The sequence below is a fragment of the Tribolium madens genome, unplaced genomic scaffold (genome assembly GCF_015345945.1).
Source record: "Tribolium madens isolate multiple individuals breed KSU strain unplaced genomic scaffold, Tmad_KSU_1.1 Scaffold_19;HRSCAF=116;Tcas5.2_LG9, whole genome shotgun sequence".
Classification (NCBI taxonomy): Eukaryota; Metazoa; Arthropoda; class Insecta; order Coleoptera; family Tenebrionidae; genus Tribolium; species Tribolium madens.
The window spans coordinates 996,338-1,013,328 of NW_025400983.1; the positions used below are offsets into that span (position 1 = coordinate 996,338).

Below are 16,991 nucleotides of genomic sequence, written 5' to 3' on the forward strand. Positions count from 1 at the left end.
ATCAAGTTGAGTTATTTTCACATCTTTTGTGTTCTACAATCACTCAACATTATAGCAACCAAATGTATATTTTTTTATTTTTGATAAGAAAAAACTTTCAGGTGTCAAAAACTGTCAAAGGACTGTTTTTTCAGTATTTTCCACAGGTCGAAGGTTTGGCCCTCAAACGATTTATCCTTAATTTTGAGTGTTTTTTTCAATAAAAAGGGACCAACATTTTGGGAACTTCTGTTACCTCCCCAAGGTCGATATTACATAATCGCCTCACATTTTCCACATTCGTTTCTATTTAAATTGGAGAGTGAAGTGAAGGTTATTTAAATCATTGTTTCGCATTTAGTGACAGTCATGTATTTGCAAAATCTTATCACTTATCTTTTTACTTATCAATTAATATAAATAAACATGTCTCCACAAAAATCCAGCCTTTTAATTCGTACAAGATGGACATTAGTGGTAAGTCCAATTGAATTAATTAATTCGCAAAAAACTGATTAAGTTTCAAGGAATTAGGACGAATTACAACGACAGAACCAATTTATTTCTGGAAGACGAAATCGAAGTCAAGGAACCATTTCATTTATTCGAAAAATGGTTCAGTATTGTGCGAAATAACCCAACCGTAATAGAACCAAACGCTATGTGTTTATCAACCGCAACCAAGTAATTAATAATTTTTTTCAGGAAATAATTAATTAATTATTTTTTTTCAGAAATGGCATTCCTTCAGCACGATTCGTGTTATGTAAAGGCTACAGTAAAGAAGGCTTCCGCTTTTTCACCCATTACACAAGTCGCAAAGGCCGCGAATTGGTAATTAACCAAAATTAAACACACTTAATTAATTAATTATTTCATTAGGAGGAGAACCCGAATTGTGCTTTGACATTCTATTGGGCGTTTTGCAACCGATCTGTAATTATTTTCAATTGTTTAATTAATTAATCAAAGTGAAAATTCCAGGTCCGTATCGAGGGCCCCGTTGAAAAACTGCCCTTTTCGGCCGCCGACGAATATTTCCAAAGCCGGCCCTACCAGAGCCAAATTGGGGCCCTTTGCTCCAACCAAAGCCACCCAATTGAGAGTCGAGACATCCTCGCGCACAAAGAACACGAATTGAAGAGTTTGTACGGCGAGGGTGGAGTCCCACGGCCCCCACAATGGGGCGGCTACATTGTGCGCCCCCATACCATAGAATTCTGGCAGGGGCAGACTGACCGTATCCACGACCGGATCAGGTTCAGAAAGGGGGTGCCCGCTGATGGGGTTTTCACCCATGAGGGGGCCGATGGGTGGGTTTATGAAAGACTAGCCCCTTAGTTTTTAAACGTGATTTTTATTATTGCCCGTTTTACGCCACTAGGGCTTTGGTAACACGTCGTGTGGTCAAAAACGTCTTCCAAGTCTAGCAAGTCTTCGAATTGGGGGACTCCGCCCCCCACACCAAAGTAGTGGCATTTCGCGGCCAAAAATCTAAGTTTTGTTAAGAATTTTCTCACAATTGTTGCAATTTTATCGATATTTCAAGGATACATCATTCCACTTGGTTCCAATAACTGTTTAAAGATGCTCAATATTTTTTTATAATTATTTGTGTTATAAATTGTCTCAGAAGTTAAAATAAAATCGTATTTTTTATCCTCAGTTAGTTGCAAGTCGAGAAATGAGCCCCAATCGCCGCAGAAAAACTCACAATTATCACAATCAAGCCCATTTAAGTGAATATTGGGAATTGTTAGCGTTTTTATCACTTCCAAATTCTGAAACAAATTTTATATAAATTGTCATTTTTCGCACGAAATCGTTACATAGTCTTGAAAAACTGTCTTGGCCCCCTTGAGACATGCCAGAATCCCGACAATACCGGCCCCACACCCCAAATCCAGCACCTTTTTCCCCCCAAAATCAATGTTTTCCCTGACGAGGAAATCCACTAGGTCGAAAGTGCATTCCCAGACTTTTAGCCCCCCTAAAACAGCGGAATTAAACCAGGGGTTGTTCATCAAGTAGAGGGACCTTCGTAGACAGCGGGGATTAAGTCTGAGTGGCTTTTTTCCGCATTTGGGGCCCCATCTTTCAAAACACTTAAAACAGCCTTATTTGAGATGAATTTAACGTCGAATTGGCCACAACGACGCGAATTTGGGGCCAAGTCAGGCAGTGAGACGGTTTCGGGGCGAATTTTGTGACTTTTGAGCCAATTTAAGGTTTGTTTGGGCGAATCTAAAACGTGGAAATGTGGGGTTATGGTAATGACACTGGAGCAAAAATTGGGGCACCTGGTGCACTCTCCTCCGGAATGGTGCTCGAAAAACCAAATTTAAACATCATGTGGGGGTGTCCACTAATGTAAATTAATTATTTTTCGATAAAATTGACTCTTAAAATTAGACGTTTCCAACCTCAAAGTCCGAACTACCAGAATTCCAATAACTTCAAAATGGAAATAAATTGTTTTATTAAGGGGAGACACGTTTTTGTCACTTATTTATTTATTATGCGTTTACTTTAGTGTGTTTTTTAATTATTTTTTGTGTGTTTCGTGAAAAAATTGCGTTTTCGTTAGTGTCACACTTCTGTGTTTGCTGACTTGTCAATTGTCATTTCAAAGTGTCATTTTTGTGGTTTTAATTTCACTAATATTTAATTAAAATCGGGCGAAATGGACGAAAAACAGCCTGTAAAAATCGAAGATAATAATTTTGCACAAATTCTGATCGCAGTTTTAGTGATTGTTGTGACTTTGAGTGAGTTTAATAGCCCCCCCATATGGTCACTTAACCGTCTTATTTTTAGTCCTTTTTGTGCTCTACCGGCGTAGAAAAGCCACCAGGAATTGTGTCCTCCTAACCGGGTTGTGCGACAGTGGAAAAACATTAATTTTCTCTCAATTAGTCCACGAGAAATTCATCCAAACTCACACTTCCATTAAGGAAAATATTGGTACTTTTATCGTCAATAATGTACGTTTTTTGGGTTTTTTTTTATATGAACTAACTTGAAAATTGTAGAATTACTTGAAAATTGTTGATATCCCGGGTCATGAGCGTCTGAGAGACAAATTCCTCGAGCAATACAAAGAACTGACAAGGGGGCTTGTCTTTGTTGTTGACTCTTCCACAATTCAGCAAGACGTTCGCGACACGGCTGAGTTTCTCTACAACATTTTGGTGGATTCGTGTGTGGCTCGAAATGGGCCCCAAATTCTCATTTTGTGCAATAAACAAGACCAGACTTTGGCTAAGGGCAGCAATGTTGTTAAATCTATCCTAGAGAAGGAATTAAACACTTTACGTGTCACTAAGACGCATCAATTGGCCTCAGTGGACCCTAAGGAGAAAAAAATCGCCAGTTTGGGGGCCCCTGATTGCGATTTTTCCTTCGCTAATAGCCCCTATAAAGTCGATTTTGTGGAGACGTTTGCCTGTAGCAAAAATGGGGCTGTTGATATTGAACATTTGAAGGCGTGGGTGGCGAAAATTGCTTAATTTATACGTTTTTTTTTAAATAAAAAGTTGAAGTTTTTTGCGTTTTTTTTCTAATTTTTTTGCAATTTTATAACGATTTTTTTTTCAATATAGTTGTTGAGATTTTGATCATAATCTTAAAATAAAAACTGGTATACACAAATGAGCATTTTGATTTCTTTGCTCTTGTTATAAACTTAGATCCTGCAATAAACCAAGACTCTATGAAGTTTAAGATTAAGTGCTAAAGATTATGCAAAATGTTTTGAAAATCTTGATTCTCAACTCAAGATCTTGGGTCATACTTTAAAACACCCAAAAATCGAGATCTTAACCTTGAAAAGATTTTGTTTTTCAAGAATGAGAAAAGATTTTTTCAAGAATTCAAAAACTCTTCCTAAAATTATTTCATATCTTTAAACTTAAACACATTCTTTTATTGAATACTCAAGATTTTTTTCTTCTCTTAGGTAACTTGCTTATCTCACGATTATCTTTGGAATGTTTCAAGATTTTGCGAAAAAATTAGAGAAAATTTTGATTTTGTGTTTTTTTAAGATTTCGAAGTTGTTTCTCAAGATCTTGAGTCATATTTTGAAACGAAACGTTGGGATCCAGATTATATAATCTTGAAAAGTTTGGAAAGTCTTGATTTAGTGTTTCAAGATTTTGAACCCGTTTCTCAAGATTCTCATAGTAACTGTCATATTTGAAACACCTAAAAAATTTGGATGTTGAAATCATAATCTTGAAATTTGGGCTTTTTTGTCCTTGTTTTAAGATTACTGTTAACTACGATTTATGCAACAAAGCAAAAATTTTGATAAAATGAAAAAAATCTTGCGAAAACCATGGAAAGTCTTGATTACGTGAGTGGCAAAAATTGCTTCATTTATACGTTTTTCTTAAATAAAAGTTGAAGTTTTTTGGGTTTTTTTGTTTTTTGTTTTTTTTCTAATTTTTTTGCCATCTTATAACGATTTTTTTTTCAATATAGATGTAGAAATCTTGATCATAACTTTGAAATAAAAACTAGTATACACAAATAGGCATTCTGACTTTTTTGCTTTTGTTTCAAGATTATTATAAACTTCGATCTTGCAATAAACCAAGATTCTAAGAAGTTTAAGATTAAGAGTTTTAATGATCATGCAAAATCTTGATTCTCAACTCAAGATCTTGGATCATACCTTGAAACACCCAAAAATCGAGTTGTTGGGAGATTTTAATCTTGAAAAGTTTAGAGTTTTAGGATTTTGTTTTTCAAGATTTCTAATCTTATTTTTGAATCTTTATAGTAATTGTCATATCTTGAAACACCTAAAAACAGATGTTTAGATCTTGATTTGAATCTTAAAGTAAAAACCACAAACATTTTGACTTTTTTGTTCTTGTTTCAAGATTATTATAAACTTATTATATCTTACAATTAACACAAATTCAAAAAAGTTTAAGGTTTTCAAAAAATGATTGTCTATAATGTTTTGAAGAATCTTGTATCTTGATCATTGTGATAATTTTCCAAATTTCGAGAAATTTTTTTTTTTTTAACATTGAAAGTCTATGATTATTTCATACTTTTAAACATAATAAAATTTTTTTATTGTTTTTTCAAGATTTTAATATCTCTGTTAACTCTCCTTTCGTAATAATCTTTACAATGTTTCAAATCCTGAATCTTGATCATTGTGATAATTTTCTAAATCATGAAAAAAGATTTCTTTAAGAATTCTAAAACTCTTTCTACAATTATTTCATATCTTTAAACTTAAACACACATTCCTTTATTGAATACTCAAGATCTTTTTTTTTCCTTCGGTAACTTGCTTATCTCACGATTATCTTTTGAATGTTTTAAGATTTTGCGAAATAATTAGAGAAAATCTTGATTTTGTGTTTTAAGATTTCAAAGTTGTTTTTCAAGATCTTGAGTCATATTTTGAAACATACAAAAATGAGACGTTGGGATCTAGATCTAGATCTTGAAAAGTTTGAAAAGTCTTGATTTAGTGTTTTAAGATTTTGAAGCTGTCTCTCAAGGTCCTTCTAGTAACTATCATATTCTAAAACACCAAAAAAATCGAGATGTTGAGATCTAGATCTTGATCATAATCTTGAAATAAAAACCACTAAACACAAAGATTTTGATTTGTTTCAAGATTATTATCAAAAAAGTTTAAGGTTTTCAAAAAATGATTGTCTATAATGTTTTGAAGAATCTTGAATATTGATCATTATGATAATTTTCCAAGTTACGAGAAGAAAATTTCTTTAAAAACATTGAAAGTCCTTATGATTATTTCATACTTTTAAACATAATACATTTTTTTATTGTTTTTTCAAGATTTTAATATCTCTCTTAACTCTCCTTTCGTAATAATCTTTACAATGTTTCAAATCCTGAATCTTGATCATTGTGATAATTGTGATAATTTTCCAAATTATGAAAAAAGATTTCTTTAAGAATTCTAAAACTCTTCGTACAATTATTTCATATCTTTAAACTTTTATTGAATACTCAAGATCTTTTTTTTCCTTCGGTAACTTGCTTATCTCACGATTATCTTTGGAATGTTTCAAGATTTTGCCAAATAATTAGAAAAAATCTTGACTTTGTGTTTTAAGATTTCAAAGTTGTTTTTCAAGATCTTGAGTCGTATTTTGAAACATACAAAAATGAGACGTTGGGATCTAGATCTAGATCTTGAAAAGTCTTGATTTAGTGTTTTAAGATTTTGAAGCTGTCTCTCAGGATCCTTCTAGTAACCACCATATTCTAAAATACCAAAAAAATCGAGATGTTGAGATCTAGATCTTGATCATAATCTTGAAATAAAAACCACTAAACACAAAGATTTTGACTTGTTCCAAGATTATTAGAAACTTATTAGATCTTGCAATAATTAAGACTATAAGAAGCTTAAGATCTTGAAAAAAAAGCAAAAATATTGATATAGTGCTAAAGATATATCTTGCGAAAAGTTTAGAAAATCTTGATTTAGTGTGTCAAGATTTTAAAGTCATTTGTCAAGATTTTCGTAGTAATTGTCATATCTTGAAACACTCAAAAAAAAATGTTGAAATGACAATTTTGAAATTTTGGTCTTTTTGCCTTATTTCAAAATTATTAACTCCGATCTTTGCAATAAACTGAGACTAAGAAGTTGTAAGATTTTCAAGAAGAGCAAAAATTTTGATAAATTGCGTGAGTGTCAAAAATGGCTTAATTTTTTTTTTGAACTAAAATTGTGAAGAGTTTTTTGCACCGTAATAACGATTTTTTCAAGGGGTTCAAACTTGTCATTTTTGCATCAAAGGCAAGTCATTAATATTAATTTTTGGCTATACCGAAGTTTAACCCTTCAATTTCAATCGGAATCTCCCCTTTTTTCCTCTAATTATGCAGGAATGACGTTGCAAAGAGCTCAATTTTAGCGAATAATTTGTCCGAATAATAATGAAGCATGACAGTGCGTAAAACGCATCAAAAACTCATCTCGTTAGTCGAAATGCAATAATAAGCGAAGTGGAAAAGGAAAAAAATGATGTTCCGATTTATTAATCGAGTCGAAATGATGATGCAAAGTGTCGATTTTGTGCTAGTTTTCCCTTGGGAGGAGGCTCGAAGGGGTTGCAAATTCATGGTCGTAACGGTCGGTTAAATTTATTCGCTTCAATGACACGAAAAACGCTTAGTCACAATTTCAGGTGTAATTTCCTCTTATTATTATATTTTAATACAACTAACGATACAATGTAGTATATTGACGTGTGTGATTCGAACTTATTGCGTTAGAAGTCTAATTCAGGTAGAAATTGTTGTTGGGCTACTGACGATAGTTCCATGTCGATGGGTTTCGTGTCGTCGTACAACGCGGGGGCTTCACATAGAATTGCGAAAGTGCCCGCGATTGAGGCGATGATGAAGATCCAGAGGAAGAGACGGTCCAGGACCATGGCCACGAAGCCCCAATCTTGATCTTCCTACAATCATTCAAACACATGCTTTCAAGATCGTATTTCTCCTCTCATGATTATTTTTACAATGTTTCAAGATCTTGAATCAAGAGAAAGAATTCTGAAACTCTTTCTACAATTAACTCGTATTTTTAAACGTAAACATATTCTTTTATTGCTTTCTCAGAATCTTGTTTCTTCTCTTAACTCTCCTTTCATGTTTCAAGATTCTGATTCATGATGAAAGATTTCTTTGAAAATAGTGAAACTATTCCATACCTTTAAACATAAACACATCCTTTCATTTTCTTCTCAAGATCTTATTTCTTTAGAATGTTTCAATAAGATCTTGAATCTTAATAATCGTGATAATTTTTCAAATCAACCAAAGATTGAAAAATAAGAATCAATTTTCTATTATAAAAGAGGATCTTCAGATACAGGCAATTTTGTCAAGTTTGTTTAGAAAATTAAAGATCATAATCTTGAAACACAAAATAATTATTTCAATTATATTTTTAACTGTTTTATCAATACTTTTCTTTGAAGAGTGTTACACCTAAATCTTCAAACAAACCGCGACTTTAAAGAGTGTCAGAAGAGCAAAAAGGTTAAGACTACTAAGGATTCTAAGGATCTTACGTAAAATTTTGAAATATCTTGATTTTTTTTCAAGATTTTAAAGCCATTGCTCAAGAACTTCATAGTAAACTGTCACATCTTGAAACACCCAAAAACGGAACGTTGTGATCCAGATCTTAATCTTAAAAAACAGGAAACACAAACATAAACATTTTGACTTTTTTGCTCTTGTATCAAGATACTTAGGTCTTGATACATAGATAGATCTTATACTTAGATCTTGTAATAAACCAATACTCTAAGAAGATAAGGATTTTCAAGAAATCTTAAAATATTGCTAAAAATTTTACAAAATCTTGATTTAGTGCTTCAAAATTTTGAAACCGTTCCTCAAGATCTTCGTAATAAACTCAAAAAATGAAGATATTATTATACTTAAATCTTGCAATAAACCAAGACTCTAAGAAGTTTAAAATTTCCAGTAAAAGCACAAATTTTGATATAGTGTTAAAAATCTTGCAAAAAGTTTAGAAAATTATAATTTTGTGTTTCAAGATTTGAAGCCGATTAACTGTGATAGCTTAAAACACCAAAAAACCGAGAGAGATCTTAAGATCTAGATCTTGATCATAATCTTGAAATAAAAACCAGTAAATACAAATAAAGATATTTTAACTATTTTGCTCTTGTTTCAAGATTCACAAAATTGAAATAAAAACCAGTAAATACAAATAAAGATATTTTAACTATTTTGCTCTTGTTTCAAGATTCACAAAATTAGATCTTGCAATAAACCAGGATTCTAAGAAGCTTAAAATCTTTAGAAAAGCAAAAATATTGATATCGCACCAAAGGTATTGCAAAAATTTATAGAAAATGTCTATTTTGCGTTTAAACATTTTGAAGCTGATTCTCAGAACCTTTATAATAACTGTCATATCTTGAAACACTTAAAAAATCGATTAGCTGAGATGTAGATCTTGATCATAATCTTGAAATAAAAACCAATAAGTACAAACACAAAATTTTGTGTTTCAAGATTTTAAAATCGTTTCTCAAGATCTTCAAACACCCAAAAAATCGAGAGGTTCAAATCTAAATTTTATCTTCATCATAATCTTGAAATAAAAGACCAATAAACAAAACATTGTTTCAAGATTATTAAACTTAGATTTTCAGACAAAACAAAAATATTTATTATATACAACATGGATCTTGCAAAAAATTTAGAAATTTTTAATTTTGAGGCCGTTTTCAAGATCTTCATAGTACATAGCAGTATATTTTGACTTTTTTGCTATGATTTGGAGATTATTAAACTTAAATCCTGCAGTAAACTAAGTCTCTAAGAACCTCAGGAGTTTCAGGAAAAATAAAAATTTTGATATACCAAGTGCTAAAGATTTTGGAAAAAGTTTAGAAAATCTTGGTTTTGTGTTTCAAGATTTTAAAATCGTTTCGCAAGGTCTTCGTAGTAACTGCCATATCTTCAAACACCCAAAAATAGAGATGTTCAGATCTAAATCTTTTCTTTATCATAATCTTGAAGAAAGACCAGTAAATAAAACACAGACATTGTTTCAAGATTAACTTAGATTTTCAGATGAAGCAAAAATATCTTGCTAAAAAAATTAAAAAAATTTGATTTTGTGTTTCAAGATTTTGAAGCCGTTTTTCAAGATCTTCATAGTAGATAGTATACATATTTTGACTTTTTGCTCTTGTTTCAAGATTGTTATACTTAAATCTTGCAATAAATTAAGACTATTTTGAGTTTGAAATTTTCAGAAAAAGCACAAATTTTGATATAATACTAAAGATCTTGCAAAAAGTTTAAAAAACTTTATTTTGTGTTTCAAGATTTTGAAGCCGATTTTTAAAATCTTTATAATAAATAACTGCCCTAGCTTGAAACACCAAAAAATGTAGATGTTAAAATTTAGATCTTGATCAGAATCTTGAAATAAAAACCAGTAAATACGTAGAAAGATATTTTAATTATTTTGCTATTGTTTCACGGATTAACAAACTTAATGTAATGCAATGTACCAAGACTCTATAAAGCTTAAAATCTTCAGAAAAAGCAAAAATATTGATATCGTTCTAAAAGTATTACAAGAATTCATAGAAACGTTTAAACATTTTGAAGCCAATTCTGAAGATCTTTATAATATTTGTCATATCTTGAAACACTCATAAAATTGAGTAGTTGAGATATAGATCTTGATCATAACCTTGAAATAAAAACCAATAAGTACAAACATGGTCATTTTGACTTTTTTGATATAGTTTCAAGATTATTAAACTTATAAATCTTGCACTTAACTAAGACTCTAAGAATCTTAGGAATTTCAGAAAAAACAAATATAGTGCCAAAGATTTTGGAAAATGTTAAGAAAATCTTGATTTTGTGTTTCAAGATTTTTAAACCCTTTGTCAAGATCTCATAGTAACTAAGATATAGATCTTCAAACACACAAAAAATCTAGATGTTTAGATCTAAATCTTATCTTCATCATAATCTTGAAATCAAAAATCAATAGACAAAACATCGTTTCAAGATTATTAAACTTAGAGTTAGAGAACAAAAATATTGATATATGTACATGTTAAGGATCTTGCAAAATATTTAGAAATTTTTGATTTGGTGTTTCAAGATTTTGAGGCAGTTTTTCAAGATCTTCATAGTACAGAGCAGTATATTTTGACATTTTGCTTTTGTTTCAAGATTCACAAACTTAGATCTTGCATTAAACCAAGACTCTAAGAAGCTTAAAATTTTCAGAAAATGGAGAAATATTGATATCGTGTCAAAGGTATTGCGAAAATTAATAGAAAATCTCTATTTTCTGTTTAAACATTTTGAAGCCGATTCTCAGAATCTTTATAATAATTGTCATATCTTGAAACACTCATAAAATCGCGTAGTTGAGATGTAAGTACAAACATAGTCATTTTGACATTTTTGCTATAGTTTCAAGATATTAAACTTAAATCTTGCAGTAAACTAAGTCCCAAAAAATCTTAGTTTCAGAAAAAATAAAAATATTGATATAGTGCCCAAGATTCTGGAAAAGTTTAGAAAATCTTAATTGTGTGTTATCGAACTTAGATTTTCAGATAAAGCAAAAATATCAAGGTCCTTGAAAAATGAAAGATTTTGAAATGAAAGAAAAGCGAAAAATGTTAAAAATTTTGATTTTGTGTTTCAAGATTTTAAAGTCGTTTTTCAAGATCTTCATAGTAGATAGTAGTATATTTTGACTTTTTGTTGAAGATTATTATAAACTTAGATCTTGTAAGAAAGCAAAACTCTAAGAAGCTTTCAAGATATTTAGAAATGCAAAAATATTAATATAGTACTAAAAATCATGCGAAAAATTTAAAAAATCTTGAGTTTGTGTTTCAAGATTTCTAAGTCGTTCCTCAAAATATTTATGAAACCATCCAAAAAAATCGAATAGTTGAGATTTAGATTTTGATCAGAATCTTTATCTAAAAACCAGTCAATGCAATTTGGCTTCTTCGCTCTTGTTTCAAGATTTTCAAGAAAAGCAAAACCTGATTTTGTGTTTCAAGAGTCCGTAATCTTACCGCATTAAACTGGTCCTGTCTCTGGATATGATGTTGAATAAACATGACATTATGTATCGCCTTTTCCAACTCAAACGGATACTTTTTCCTCGTCCCGGAGTCGCTCTCATCCAGCCCGGAAAACACCGACGGCAACCCGTTATAACCTAACCGACTCCCCAACGCTCCGGTGAACCCCCGGAGTCGGTTGGTGGTCGAACTCGAATGCAAACCATTGCAACCACTTGCGCGGTTCCTGGACGAGCTCGACGAGCTCGTCGACGAGGAACCACCCGAAGGCATTGACTCCAATTCTCTTTTTTTCATAACCATTCGACAAGTGGAGATTTTATTGGCGGCTAATTCAGTTAGGAGGTCTTTGGGGACGCGCATTAACAGCAATTTCGGGACACTCTTGATGAAAAAACTGCGCACCCATGGGGCCATTTTATGGGTGCTGGGTTTGCGGTAATGGACATTGAGGATGATGATGGTGATGACGACCGATAACGCGACCAGGACCATGGTAAACAAGATGTATTTGCCCAGGAGTGGGAGTGCGAGGGACGTCGAAGGGATGATTTCGGAGATGAGGAGGAAAAACATGGTTTGGGAGAGGAGGATGTTGATACAAAGGGCGATTTTTTCGCCAGAATCGGCGGGTAAATAAAACACCAAAACGGATAAATAGGAGATTCCTACACAAGGGACGATGAGATTGACGGTGTAGAAGAGTGTTTTTCGACGGAGTGTTATGTTGAAGAAGATATCTGCAAAAATGAGTTAGTTGGGGTTGAGTTGGAGAGGGTGGAAACCTGGGTATGGCTCAGCACAACAAGGGTAGTATTTCTCGTGACGTTCAGCGGGGACTCCCAGAATGTCCCATTCGACGCTGGGGTAGTACTCGCGCAAGTCGATGCCCACCTCGACCTTGTCTTCGCCCACTTTTTGGTTGATGTGTTTGAGGTCGATCTAAAAAACGGAATTTTGCTGTTTTAAGACCAAAATTTTCAGTTAAATCTAAAATCTCTGGCTTTCATCGTTTCAGGATCAAGATTTTGAGTTAAATCTAAAGATATAAAAGCCTTGAATTGACATTCAAGCTCTTAAAACAAAAAGAAATTTGCTGTTTTCACTGTTTCAAGATTATTTCTTAAACTTGCTTTTGAGAATCTTAAAGTACGTGTCGACAAAAAAATGTAAAATTTGCTGGTTTCACTGTTTCAAGATTATCTCTTAAACTTGCTTTTAAAAATTTTAAAGTACGTGTCGACAAAAAAATGTAATTTTACTGTTCCAAGATCAAGATTTTAAGTTAAGACGTAAAAGTCTTGAATATACGTTCAAAATCTTGAAACAAATAAAGATTTGCTCTTTCTGTTTCAAGATTATCTCTCAAACTTGCTTTTAAAGATTTTGAAATACGTGTTATCTGAAAAATAGTATTTCACTGTTTCAAGATCAAGATTTTTAGTTAAATCTAAAGATCTAAAGTCTCTGACTAGACGTTTAAGATCTTGAAACGAATAGAAAGTTCTCTTTCACAGTTTTTTTTCAAGATTTTGAGTTAAATTTAAAGACATAAAAGCACATTCAAGTCAAGATCTTAAAACAAAAAGAAATTTGCTCTTTTTGACTGTTTCAAGATTATCTCTTGCTTTTGAGAATTTTGAAGTATGTGTGTTTTAAAATCAAGATTTTGAGTTAAGTTTAAAGAAGTAAAGGCCTTGAATATACGTTCAAAATCTTGAAACAAATAAAAATTTGCTCTTTTTAACTGTGTCAAGATTATTTCTTAAACTTGCTTTTGAAGATTTTGAAATACGTGTCTATCGAAAAATAAAATTTTACTCTTTTAAGATCAAATTTTTCAATTAAATCAAATGATCTAAAGGCCTTGAATAAACGTTAAAGACCTTGAAACAAGAAAAAATTTGCTCTTTTTTACTGTTTCAAGAACTCAACTCTCTCAAACTTGCTTTGAGAATTTTGAAATACGTATTAGTCTGAAAAATGGTATTTCACTGTTTCAGGATCAAGATTTTGAGTTAAATCTAAACATCTAAAGTCCCTGACTAGACGCTTAAAATCTTGAAACAAAAAAATTGTTCTTTTTCACAATTTCAAGATTATCTCTCTGTCTCTCAAAATCATTTTTCAAGATTTTGAAATACGTGTCATTAAAAAAATGAAATTTTATTATTTTAAGATCAAAATTTTGAGTTAAGATAGAGATCTAAAGGTCTTGACTAAACGTTCAAGATTTTGAAACAAAAAGAAATTTGCTCTTTTTAACTGTTACAAGATTATTTCTCAAACCTCCGTTTGAAGATTTTAAAATACGTGTCTATCGAAAAATAAAATTATACTCTTTCAAGATCAAAATTTTGAATTAATTCGAAAGATCTAAAGGCCTTGAATAAAGGTTAAAAATTTTGAAATATAATAAATGTGCTCTTTTTTACTGTTTCAAGATTATCTCTCAAACTTACTTTGAGAATTTTGAAATACGTATCAATCTGAAAAATAGAATTTCACTGTTTCAGGATCAAGATTTTGAGTTAAATCTAAAAATCTAAAGGCTTTGAATAAACGTTCAAGATTTTGAAACAAAAAGAAATTTTCTCTTTTTTACTGTTTGCTTGCTTTTGATACGTGTCTATCAAAAAATGAAATTTTACTTTTTCAAGATAAAAATTTTGAGTTAAATTTAAAGATCTAAAGGGCTTGAATAAACGTTCAAGATTTTGAAACAAAAAAAATTCCTCTTTTTTACTATTTCCAGATTATCTCACAAACTTGCTTTGTGAATTTTGAAATACGTTTCAATCTGAAAAATGGCGTTTTACTGGTTCAAGATTAAAATTTTAACTTAAATCTGAAAATCTTAAGTCCCTGACTAGGCGCTTAAAATCTTGAAACAAAAAGAAATTTGTTTTTTTACAATTTCAAGATTATCTCTCTTTTGAAGATTTTCAAATATGTGTCGATCAAAAAATGAAATTTTACTGTTTCAAGATACTAATTTTGAGTTAAATCTAAAAATATAAAAGCCTTGACTAAAGGTCAAATCTAAAGATCTAAAGGTTTTGAATAAACGTTCAAGGTTTTGAAACAAAAAGAAATTGTTTTTTTTTACTGTTTCAAGATATATCTCTCAAACTTGCTTTTAAAAAATTTTAGATCGAAAGATCTTGAGACAAAAAGTCACATAAATAAATAAATTTAACTAGAGATCTTAATACAGAAAGTTGTAATATGTGTAGAACTTTGTTATTTTGCTCTCTTAACGTTTTTCAGAAATAATAAGAAATCTTTGAGTCTTTATTTTTGCCTTCTTAAGATTTTAAGTGATTTTCTGTTTTTTTAATCGAATTTTTGCACAACAATAGCTAAAAAATCGTATCATTCAAGATTTAAAAGACTGTTTCAAGATTTTCAGCAAATTTTTGCGAGCGTTAAAAACCAATAAAATCTTAGAAAGGCTCGCAGTGTAACAAAGAAAGACTTGAGGGAATGCCACTTTAAATGATCTTGAAACTAAAACAAAAACTATTGATGTTGCAAGAATGTGAAGATTTTAGAATTTCGGAATTTTTTAAAAGATGTTGTGAACGTAATAACAAGATTTTAGAAGAATCCAAAAAAACAAAGTTTAAGGAACACATCTTGAAACAAAAAAAATAGTAGAGTTTCAAGAATGTAAAAAAGCGCGAAAGAATAAAAAACTGAAACAAAAATTAGTACAGAATGCAAAACAGTGTTTCAATCTAAAGTTTTTCTAAGGATTTTCATTTCAAAATGTAAAGATTGAATCAAGATTTTCAGCAAATTTTTGAAGACGTGGAAAACCAAGGTTTGCAATGACAAGAAAATTATGTCATTTTTAATAATCTTAAAACTAAAACAAAAATTACTGATCTTGCAAAAATGTAAAGATTCTACAAAACAATGTTGGAATTTTGAGATGTTTCAAAGATTTGTGATAAAATTTTCAGCTGATTGATCTAAACGTAATAACAAGATTTAAGAAAACTCAAGAAAAAATCTTGAAACAAAACTTAGTGCAGGATGTAAAGTTTAAAGAATTGTTTAGTGTTTCAAGATTTTCAGCTAATTATTGAGAACAAAAAATCAAGATTTGAAAAAAGGCCTCTAACCTGATTCCCATCGTAGGTCCACGACCCAAACTTCATAAAACACGTCTGTTGGTCAAAGGGGAAATACCGCACATCAATCTCACACGAGGACTTAAAAATCGCCGGTGGTGTCCATAAAACCTTCCCTGTGTGTCTCAACACAGCTTTGGTCATTGTAGTGACCACATATTCCCCATCAGCGCTAAAAAAACCACAAAAAAATAAAAAAATCCCATTAGGTTAACCCAAATACTTGTTGTAGAGAACAATATCTGGCAACCAGATATGTTCCGATGGAACATACAGTTCTGTGACACCTCCATACTCGTCAGGGTCCCAGACAAACTTATGGTCTTGCCATTCCTGAAAAAATCAGTTGAAAAAACCTGAAAACTGAAATTTTGAAGCAAGTTACGTGCTCGAGCCACACGTTTGTGGTCAGGATTTGGTCTTTCAGGTTCTGAAAATGCTGTTGAAAACAAAATCGTAATTTTAAGAACACTCTCACCAATTCAATGAGTTGTGATAGTCTTAATCCCAATTTGACCAGGACCGTATCAGTGTTATTACTAACTGGTCTTATTAATCGGTTATAATTGCTCAAGAGGTCATCGTAGAGGCGTTTTGCGTCGGGATTTGTGTGACTAAAACCCACTAAAACCGATAAAAACAAGCCCAAAAGCCACCACCACATTATTTAACACATTTTGTTGTGTTTATTTTGGAGGAAATGGACGGGAGATCTTTGAGAGTCTGCATTTGCCTGGAGCACGAGCACAATAATCAATAAAACTGCGCAAGTGGAGGCACTCCTCAGTGGGGATCTTTTCAAATTTATTGGGAAATAAAACGCAGATTGCTTGTGAAGTTTTTATTTGGGGTTAGGAGACTTGGACTTCGGCTAAAATCTCGTAAAATAATATACTGAAAAGTTCAGTTTTATAGTAAAAATCTTGAGAAAAGATTCAAGAACAACAAAATAAAAAATATGTGTTTAACTTAATTTTTTTTCTAAATTTAAAAAAAAAGACAAAAAAATGTAATTTTGAACAAACACGAATATCAAGACGTTTTTAAATCTTGTAAACGACAACCGTAAAATTTTAAGTCTTAAGCTTTAAAATCGCTAAAATAAAAATCTTAAAAAAATGAAGATTTTGAAACATAACCATAATAAAGATATTGAGAATTTTGAAACATCTCGAAAAGACCTAATTTCTGGTTTTAAAAAATGGAAATTTTGAAAAAGTTATACAAGACATTGAGATAAATA

At 31.3% G+C, this 16,991-nt stretch overlaps 4 protein-coding genes across 4 annotated transcripts; 2 read left to right on the forward strand and 2 right to left on the reverse strand.

Annotated features, from left to right (window-relative positions):
- The first annotated feature begins 225 nt into the window (after positions 1-225).
- On the forward strand, positions 226-1,644 carry LOC123011039 (pyridoxine/pyridoxamine 5'-phosphate oxidase-like). The gene is made up of 5 exons (XM_044408304.1): positions 226-456; positions 507-663; positions 714-813; positions 862-915; positions 964-1,644. Exons 1-5 carry the CDS (start codon positions 444-446, stop codon positions 1,318-1,320), a joined length of 681 nt encoding a protein of 226 aa, XP_044264239.1. The 5' UTR covers positions 226-443; the 3' UTR covers positions 1,321-1,644.
- On the reverse strand, positions 525-2,409 carry LOC123011032 (histidine protein methyltransferase 1 homolog). The gene is made up of 5 exons (XM_044408291.1): positions 2,280-2,409; positions 2,017-2,223; positions 1,809-1,969; positions 1,534-1,760; positions 525-1,473 (listed from the first exon to the last, which is right to left on the reverse strand). The coding sequence occupies exons 1-5, from the start codon at positions 2,329-2,331 to the stop codon at positions 1,317-1,319; spliced, it is 804 nt and encodes a 267-aa protein (XP_044264226.1). The 5' UTR covers positions 2,332-2,409; the 3' UTR covers positions 525-1,316.
- Positions 2,410-2,592: 183 nt separating this feature from the next.
- LOC123015082 (signal recognition particle receptor subunit beta) lies at positions 2,593-3,524 on the forward strand. The gene is made up of 3 exons (XM_044414540.1): positions 2,593-2,747; positions 2,797-2,963; positions 3,012-3,524. The coding sequence occupies exons 1-3, from the start codon at positions 2,663-2,665 to the stop codon at positions 3,486-3,488; spliced, it is 729 nt and encodes a 242-aa protein (XP_044270475.1). The 5' UTR covers positions 2,593-2,662; the 3' UTR covers positions 3,489-3,524.
- A 3,597-nt stretch (positions 3,525-7,121) lies between these two features.
- On the reverse strand, positions 7,122-16,479 carry LOC123015886 (acetylcholine receptor subunit alpha-like 2). Its single transcript, XM_044415929.1, has 7 exons — positions 16,227-16,479; positions 16,134-16,178; positions 15,972-16,081; positions 15,740-15,920; positions 12,395-12,551; positions 11,601-12,349; positions 7,122-7,451 (listed from the first exon to the last, which is right to left on the reverse strand). The coding sequence occupies exons 1-7, from the start codon at positions 16,410-16,412 to the stop codon at positions 7,260-7,262; spliced, it is 1,620 nt and encodes a 539-aa protein (XP_044271864.1). The 5' UTR covers positions 16,413-16,479; the 3' UTR covers positions 7,122-7,259.
- Between the last annotated feature and the right edge of the window lie 512 nt (positions 16,480-16,991).

Bases quoted from the DNA above. Each gene is read 5' to 3' on its own strand.
- LOC123011039 (XM_044408304.1), top strand. The intron at 814-861 runs GTAATTAACCAA...TTATTTCATTAG, and splicing joins GTCGCAAAGGCCGCGAATTG to GAGGAGAACCCGAATTGTGC. The intron at 916-963 runs GTAATTATTTTC...TGAAAATTCCAG, and splicing joins GGGCGTTTTGCAACCGATCT to GTCCGTATCGAGGGCCCCGT.
- LOC123011032 (XM_044408291.1), bottom strand. From the start codon at position 2,331: ATGATGTTTAAATTTGGTTTTTCGAGCACCATTCCGGAGGAGAGTGCA. The intron at 1,761-1,808 runs GTAACGATTTCG...AATTTGTTTCAG, and splicing joins AGACAGTTTTTCAAGACTAT to AATTTGGAAGTGATAAAAAC. The intron at 1,474-1,533 runs GTATCCTTGAAA...AACAAAACTTAG, and splicing joins TTGGAACCAAGTGGAATGAT to ATTTTTGGCCGCGAAATGCC.
- LOC123015082 (XM_044414540.1), top strand. From the start codon at position 2,663: ATGGACGAAAAACAGCCTGTAAAAATCGAAGATAATAATTTTGCACAA. The intron at 2,748-2,796 runs GTGAGTTTAATA...TCTTATTTTTAG, and splicing joins AGTGATTGTTGTGACTTTGA to TCCTTTTTGTGCTCTACCGG. The intron at 2,964-3,011 runs GTACGTTTTTTG...TGAAAATTGTAG, and splicing joins GTACTTTTATCGTCAATAAT to AATTACTTGAAAATTGTTGA.
- LOC123015886 (XM_044415929.1), bottom strand. From the start codon at position 16,412: ATGTGGTGGTGGCTTTTGGGCTTGTTTTTATCGGTTTTAGTGGGTTTT. The intron at 15,921-15,971 runs GTATTTGGGTTA...TGGTTTTTTTAG, and splicing joins GATATTGTTCTCTACAACAA to CGCTGATGGGGAATATGTGG. The intron at 12,350-12,394 runs GTTTCCACCCTC...TCATTTTTGCAG, and splicing joins TTGTGCTGAGCCATACCCAG to ATATCTTCTTCAACATAACA.